At 33.2% G+C, this 8673-nt stretch overlaps 1 protein-coding gene across 1 annotated transcript; it reads right to left on the bottom strand.

Annotated features, from left to right (window-relative positions):
• Window positions 1–1616: 1616 nt before the first annotated feature.
• LOC105157599 (putative 2-oxoglutarate-dependent dioxygenase AOP1) lies at window positions 1617–3556 on the bottom strand. The gene is made up of 3 exons (XM_011074009.3): window positions 3083–3556; window positions 2242–2563; window positions 1617–2050 (listed from the first exon to the last, which is right to left on the bottom strand). The coding sequence occupies exons 1-3, from the start codon at window positions 3454–3456 to the stop codon at window positions 1802–1804; spliced, it is 945 nt and encodes a 314-aa protein (XP_011072311.1). The 5' UTR covers window positions 3457–3556; the 3' UTR covers window positions 1617–1801.
• Window positions 3557–8673: the final 5117 nt, after the last annotated feature.

Here is an 8673-nt window from a genome sequence, read left to right as displayed (position 1 = left end):
AATACTTATATTTTTAGTTCATAATTCAGGTGGGATGGAGTATCACACTAATAAGAGGTAGGGTATTTCTAAAGAAATATTGTCTCTTTTATGATTGGGGTTGGTTAGGTTTAGATTTCTACATGTGGATTTTCTTGCTCATAAGTACATATAAATAACTAAGAATATTGCACGATGAACAACTTGATTAGAGTAGCAACTTCAATATAACCTATATTTTTTATATATTATCTTGTAATTATAAAAAGTCCTATACAACTATAATTGTTTAAGAATATATACATACGTATATATATTGTTGATGTCAATCACAATGATATGTTGCCTTCTTACAAGGATTCTGGTGTGCCATAAAATACGTTAATTTGGGTAGGTAGATATTGCATTATTTTCATGAGCAAAATCGTAAGAGAAAAAAAATTCCGACTACAAGAAATATGATTTTATTTTATTATAATTAATTATCATAGTTAAAAATAAAAAATTATAATAACTAATAATTATTATAGTTTCTTCGGGGCTATTGGCTGCTGCTTCTGGCAAATCAGGCTGAAAGAATAGTAATAACTAAAAATTACGCCAAACACTTTAGAGATAATTAAGAATTATAACAAATACTTTAACTCCAATATTAATTAGTATTAATTAACTGTGGAAAACATAATTATACATTGATTTGCTTATATTAGTTATGATTGATAATATTTATGTATCATAGTTAAATCATACTTGCATTTATAATATAGAAAATAATTTATTTTATATAGTAAGTACAGTAGGCAATACAATATATGTTCGATAAGGTTTTCCGACGACGGTTTGAGCTACGAGAGGAATCGCAGCCACCGACCTGTAGCCGTTGCGCCACCTCAAGAAATTTGCCCCCCCCCCCCCCCCCTCCTGGCCCTGTTGCGCCAGAACATCTAGCTGCTGAAGGTTTTGGGGATTTTTTTTAAATTGAGGGGTGAAATTATACTTTTAACCCTTAACCTAAATCTATCTAAAGCACTAGTGTTCATGTAGTAAGAATATTCTCATTTTATTTCTCTAAAAGTGAAAAAAAATTGCAAAGTTCTAAAAATTCTAAAAGTTGGACGGTGGAGTGAAAAAAAGAAAAAAACATTGAAAAGCAAAGGCTTCTTTAGTTCCATTTAACTAAACTGGTAACACCTTTAGTTTCATTCTTTTTCAACTTAACAACGTTAATTAGTCTTGTAATAAATAAAAAAAAGCAAAAATGATCCTAGCTTAAAAATTTAATGGTAGAAGGAACATGCCTTGCACATGGCTGTTAAGTGGCCATTTGGACAGAAAAACTCGTGTGAGCTGATTTTTTTTAAGGGAAAATTGAGGCAAAATACTTTTTAGTCCCATTATTAAACTAAATTCACAACATTTTTGGTCACGTGAATTTAATTTAAACTTTCGTCAGTTTTCTTGAACTATACACTAATTATACGATAAATGTATAATATTTGTCATATAATTAGTTCCAATCTAATTAAATACGATTCGGATTAGAATTTCTCTTTCAACTTCACCTTCGCAAAAATTAGAAATTATTGAACTCATATTATTTCCGTTAATTTACATTAAACTCAGAGTTCCATACAATATTCATAAAACATTGAACTTGATACAAACATCTCTTCAGCAAAACACAATTATAATACATTTCACTTATTCACAAACCATGAGAACAACATAAGGCAACTTAGTACTCATGTTATTCATCAAAACATGCATGTAATAATCCAACATTATTAATAAAGTGGGAAACATATATTTATATATATGCATTTCAAACACCACAGAAATCTTTGAGTATATTTTGGGATCTTCGACCGTGGTCAGTAGCATAGAAGTTTAGCAAATCAACATGAGCAAATGGCTTGAATTGCAAGGGATGTTCATCGTCAACCAGTTCTTCTGGTACTTCCACCATCTTGCTCAGGAATGAGAATTGGGCCATTGTGTATCTGGTTTCCTTCCCATTCTTGTCCAGGCTCACTTTGTGGTTTGGAGAAAGTACCCTGTTGTTGCTCCATGCCTATCAAATTAATTTATATTAAATATTTAATTTCCCAACCAACAATAATTTTAATAATTAATTAATTCCTATACATATATGTACTAATTATTCTTAAAACAGCCATTCGGATCACAAAATATAATTTACCTTATAATTAATTAAGGCTTTCAATTTATTCTTTTGACTTAACAAAAAATAAGAATAATCACCTGGCAAGCATCGCCGGCCATGACGACGAAAGAGGATGGCGGGAACACGACATTAATCCACTCGCCGTTTCTCGCCCTAACCTCCAAGCCCGAAATGTGATTCTGATGAAGTACAGTAAAGAAGCTCTTGTCCGTGTGGGAGGGAAAAGCATTGTTGGACTCTCCCTCTTCGGGCGCACGATATTTCAAGAATCGAAGAAGATAAGTCGTTGCTTCTACATGCGAGTCAGTGTACTTTTGCACACCGTAGCTCTCGAACAACAGTCTTACTGCAATTTTTTCTATGTCCGCAACTGTCTTGGCAAAGGACATTGCGGTCTCACTAACAAACATACAAAAGTACAAAATTAAAAAAATATATTCCACCACCATCTCATCTAAAAATATACTATATATGTATAGGGTAAATATAATGATTTTGGTCCCATAACGAAGATCATTTGGTGTGTTCATTTCTTAACTTTTAGGTGGCATTTTAGTTCTATATCTTTTTAATTTTCAGTATTTTTAAGCTGAAATTCACCTCCAACAACGAGAAAGATCAACTCGAGCAGAAAACGTAAGTCAAATTGCAAAAATTACAAAGATGTAGTACCAAAATGCTACTCTCGAAAGTTGAAGGTTAAAAAATACAGAAAAAAAATTAACCAATAGATAGTAGCCCCAATTTTAAAAGGTCATGTACGCATGAGATACACATGTATTTTTCCGTTGCGAAATTCCGACCAAAAAAAGAACTGAAATAGCAAAAATTAAAAAGATATAGGACCAAATACTATTCTAAAAAATTAAAAAACGAATATGCAAGATCACCTAATAACCGGACCAAAAAAATTCATACCAGAAGGAATCATTTCCATCAGGCCACATGAGTTTGGTAAAACTTTGAGCTCCTTCAAGTGTGGTGGCATAGTCAATGCCTAAACCTTCATGGAGGGGCACAATGGGCATTTGACCCACATAGCCATGGTAGGGTTTTTCATTTATGTTCTGCACTTTGACTTCAGTGGGAAGATCAAACAGCTGATCAGCAGCTTGGAAGATGGATCTGTGAAGTTGGGGTGAGATTTTGTCATACAAAGCGATAAAACAGCCATGATTTTCAAGGGCTTGTCTTATGTCTTTGCATGCAGATGACCAAGAACTTGAACCTGCTTTCAATCCCTCATTGCTCAAGTCTATTACAACAAGTTCAGGGAGATTTAGGGATCCCATGATTCCTTCTCTTTTTCCTTTTTTGAATTAAATTTTTTGAGAACTTGTTTCTGGAGAGTTTTAGATGAGGTAGGAAGCATACAAGTGGTGTTTTATAGCGTTCTTGAGTGGAACATGTATATTCTCAATAATTATATATATTTTTAAGATGGATTATATATATCTATGAAAATAGAGATGGATTTTCAAAAAATTGTTTCTTATTTTTTGTCAGAATTAGGGACAGAATATTTTCATCTTAGAATCATAATGGGAATTTTTTCCATCTTCAAAATTTAGCCACGAGGACCTTCTGGTACAAGTGCGATGACGGATTTTTCTGTCGCTATTTAATTTTGACACAGTAGTATTAGTTTAAAATACGGAAAAAAAATCCATCTTTGAAACCATATTTTCTTTTAGTTATAAGTCTATACTAATAAAAAAATAATAATAATTTTTATTCTAAACGGTTGTTTATGACACTAGTGTACTAATTGTTTTATTCTGTTGACAATGCACTTAAGTTGGGTTTTTTTTCTTAGGTTATAATTGCATCAATGAATATTCCATTTACTTAGTTTTTTTTTTTTTTTTAATGAAGTAGAAGAAATTAAGATTCTGTTAATATAGTTACGAACTATTAGGTTATAATATCCAAATTAACTATCTTATTCTTACTAAATGATATTAATGATGTTTTAGTATAGTATATCGTAGTTTACTGAAATATTGATATAATCATATAATTAATAATTTTATAATAAATATATGTATATATTTAAATGATAATAATTTTTATTTGCCAAAATTATTAATTATATAACAATTACTACAAAAAAATCTAGCATTTAGCAATGATTAATCACCATGATTAGTAATAAATAGTCATACTAAATAGTCACTTACCATAACCATGCAACGATTGTTGACCATAGCTTTTGCGAGGATAGCTAAAGTATCTGCAAATCTTTTTATCAATGGCTCTTAGCTGTAGAAAATAAATTTTTCATGATGGAAATTAGTTTTTTGCATCAATTTTATTTAGTCATGATTAATAATAATTATTTTGTAACGTCCATTGAATTTTTCACGTAATTGGGAGACTAATTAGTAATGATTAAAAATTTAAATTTAATTAGTAAATAAATTATAGATTGAATTTGGGATATAATAAAATTTAAATGAATTAAATTGGAGTTCGTTATAATATTTAAAAACAAATTATATTAATTAAAAAAATTAGAAAGGACGTAATCGATATTTTGAGAAAAGTTTAAAGTAAATAAAAAAATATAAAATAAATAAAGAAAGAAAGAGAAAAGGAAAGAAAAAAGGAGGAAAATGAATCGGGGAGGGGTGGGCCATCACCCACCGCCCCAGCCCACGATAAACATATAATATATATACATATATATATACTCTCAAACCATTTCAAGCAATTTCCCCTTTTCTCCTTCAGTTGACGCGCAGCGAGGTAAGATTTATATTTTAATCTTTAATAATTTATATAATTATATTATTTAATTAGTTTCTTTTATTAAATATAGTTTATATCGAGCGATATACTATTTAACCGAAATACTTTATGATTTTGGCTATTTAAATTAATGTCGAATTAAATATCACTTTTGCTATAAATTTGATATAGCTGGTTAATTAAAATATTAGATTTGTTAGATTTAATTATTATTATAGCTAATTTACACAATTCCATCGGAATGATTAACCAAATATTCATTCTATGTATTGTTGCTTAACTAAATTATATAGCAGCGACAAAATTGATAGAAAATTCATAGAAATGTCTCGAAAAATTATAGTCAAAAAATATTATGTTATTAAAGAGGGAAAATGATATTTTCAGTGGTAATATAATTTACGGATGTTATTAAAAATAATAGTTATAAATATATATGGGGTTTGATTAAATGAATTCTTATGAGTTAGTTGATAAATCAATTATATGATTGAGAAGCTTAGAAAAATGTAATTATTTCAAAGAAAATGGAACATGGGTTTGGACCTTAATATAAATAGAATATCAAAAGATTGGTAGAAAATGTACGAACATTATATAATATTTTATTTAGAGTTTATAATATTCTAAATATATTGATTATACGTATAATATTCTATTATAGGATGTGACGACAAAGTAGAGGGTTGAACAGTCCCTCGTGAAATCGAAGTATTTGGGGATTTAAGATAAGTATAGCTAATTGGATTTATATATATATATATACATATATCTATATATGTAGTATTATATATATTATATATATTGATTTCTTGGATGCGATTGTGGACTTTGCTTTATATTATTATATGTGGCTTTCGTATATTGATTGTTTACATAATTAGTTGTGGATTATTTGTTAGATTACCCTAATATCGGTGGAATTGTTATTATGTGTCATATGTGTTTGTAATGGTTGGACGTGAGTTTGGTATGATTATGTGATCGTATAATTGATTGTAGTATGAAATCAAATTGGGAGCTATTATTAAGGAACTTAACATTATAAAGAAAAGAATGATGATCGTGAATTGAGATAAAAGATGATGCTTACCTAGTTGGAAACACACTCAATGGTTTATGAAAATGTGATTAATAATGATGTGATTGATAATGTGATATGAAAAATATATGAATTAAGCTAGGTACCATGGCGCGTAGGTTACCAGGGTATTTCGGGCAACGGGGAATATCCTGTGCTGTTAGCTACACACTGGGGTAGTGTGGGGATACCATGTTTCTTGTGATGTCCTGTGCTAATATTGCTACACAGCTGAAGTAAAAGAGTGTAGGGATATCACATACAACGGGTATCCTGTGTTATATATGATATGACGATGGCCGACGAAACCATTGACTGATGTATTCCAATTAGAGTAAGTGGGGCCCTTAACTAATAAACGATAATGTCGAATATTATGTCGTGGATTGATTTACAGTTGTGAGTATCTATTTATATCTGATGTTGCTATATGACGAATGACCGTTAGTCGGTGTGATTGCTCGTACGTGAATCGTTGTCTGTATATATATATAGACTAATTGGCTATACTTATTGACTAGGCAGCTCATTCCTTGCCACGTACTTTTTCGGAGATAAATCACATTGACTAGCCACATTGGACTTTGAGCGGTATCGTCGTCTTTATTAGGTGGGTCAGCCGTGATATCTGAAGCCAGAGTTTTAATATTCTGGTCTTTTATTTGGTTGTGGTTAAAATTGTGATACTATTTTTCTTGAGGTCATGTACACGAAGACAACTAGTGTGGGTAATATAAACTTTTGTTGGTATATATTATCTTTTGTGATATATATAATATATTGATAAATTAGAATTTATTTTACGGGTTGAAAGGGAATTACTTATAGAATGAGTTCTATTTAAACAAAGGATGAAATAGTGATAATTAGATGTAGCGAGTAGGGGTCTTACATTAGGTGATATCAGAGCCGGTCTATGTTTCTAGGGTAATGATTGTGAGATGTCCCTAATGATTGAATTGTTTAATGTAGGATGGCTTCTCAAGGTGTACGTGCTGACCTAGTAGCTAGTAGGGAAGAGTCGGCGGAGTCCGTAGAGGGCTCAGTGGCACCTGCAAGTGCAGGTGGGGTGGAGGTAGGTCGAGAGGATGTTGGTGCTGATGCTCCAATTCCTCCCGGTGGTGCTCCAGTGGCAGGATTACCATCAGAGTATGCACAGATATTTCAAATGGCATTTCAGGCCCAAGCACAAGCACAAGCTCAATTACTTACACAGGCACACGCATCCACTCGAGTGCCAGCACCAGTAGTCCCTACAATTAATCGTAATTATGAAAGAATTAGGAAGATGGGGGCTACGGAATTTGAAGGTACCTTAGACCCAGTGATTGCTGAAAGATGGTGGGAAAAAGTCGAAGATGTGATGAATTTAGTAGATTGCACTCCAGAAAATCGACTTAAGTATGTTGTTTCCTTGTTGTGGGGAATATCTTGATTTGGTAGAGGTCTGTAAAGAGGGGATATGAGCCAAGAGAAATAACTTGAGTTGAGTTTCAGAAAGAGTTTGATGATAAATACAGACCCAAGATGTACCAAGACAAGAAGAGGATGGAGTTCCTAAATTTAGTGCAAGGGGATGATCAGACCGGTGGCAGAATATGATCTCCGTTTTGCAGCACTAGCTAAATATGTACTAGAAGCAATAGTGACGTAGGAGGATCATTGTTACCATTTTGAGCAGGGGCTACGATCGGAGATCAAAAGAGGCCTCGCAGTCCGAATTACAAATTTTAAAACTCTTGTTGAATCAACAGTCCGGATGGAAGAAGCAGTAATGGAGGACAAGAAGGGGGAAGAAAAAAAAATCAACGTACACGATAGGGGAATCGAGTAGGTGACCAAGAGGGGAACCGGTCGCTCATTCTCAACGGGAAGTGGGAGTTTTACACGTGGTGGTCCCGTTTTTCAAGGAAGTAGTGGACAGAGGTTCGGGGGATCCACGGGCTTTAGCAGAGGTTCACTCGAACGCAGCTCATTTGTTACGTCTTCTACTGGATCAAGAAGGGGAGCTGGACCGAGTTATGGTCAAGGATCAGTTTTTTCTCCGAGTTGTTCTACCTATGAAGACAATATCAAGGGCCATGTTGGAAACGGGATGATGTACCGAAGAATTGTTATTGTTGTGGAGGTAGAGGACACATAGCCAGGAATTGTTCTAGTCAGACTATAGACGTGGTTGAAAGTGTTGCTAGCGGGACTCAGAGCCAAAGTAGTGTTGGGAGTATGACAGGGGAGCTAGCAGAGGCAGAGGCACTGGCAACAGAGATAGTGGCCACACTATGGGTAGCGGTATGAGGGGCTGGAGCACAAGTTACTAAGGGACAGGCCCAGACAAGGATATATAACATTACTAGATAGGAAGCCCCAGCATCGAATGATGCGATATCAAGTACGATATTGTTATTTGACATTGTAGCTTATATTTTTATTGATCCTTGCTCTACACATTCATATATTTAATCCAAATTTGCATCTAAAATACCGGGAGAGAATAGCCCATTGGGATGTAATTTGTTTGTTTATTTGCTCATGGGAGGGGGTGTGGTAGTGAACAGTGTTAGGAAAGGGAGCTTAGTGAGAATTGGAGATGTAAATTTACCTGTAGACCTTATAGTGCTGGATTTGAAGGAGTTTGACGTGATTTTAGGGATGGATTGGCTAGCACAACATAAAGCAA

This window comes from Sesamum indicum, linkage group LG3, assembly GCF_026168435.1.
Source record: "Sesamum indicum cultivar Baizhima isolate 11 linkage group LG3, ASM2616843v1, whole genome shotgun sequence".
In the NCBI taxonomy this organism is placed as follows: domain Eukaryota; kingdom Viridiplantae; phylum Streptophyta; class Magnoliopsida; order Lamiales; family Pedaliaceae; genus Sesamum; species Sesamum indicum.
The sequence above is the reverse complement of the archived record's forward strand: the minus strand, read 5'-3'. Positions and strand labels throughout refer to the sequence as shown.

Bases quoted from the DNA above. Each gene is read 5' to 3' on its own strand.
- LOC105157599 (XM_011074009.3), bottom strand. From the start codon at position 3,456: ATGGGATCCCTAAATCTCCCTGAACTTGTTGTAATAGACTTGAGCAAT. The intron at 2,564-3,082 runs GTATGAATTTTT...TATGTTTGTTAG, and splicing joins GATGGAAATGATTCCTTCTG to TGAGACCGCAATGTCCTTTG. The intron at 2,051-2,241 runs GTGATTATTCTT...TTAATTTGATAG, and splicing joins TGGCCGGCGATGCTTGCCAG to GCATGGAGCAACAACAGGGT.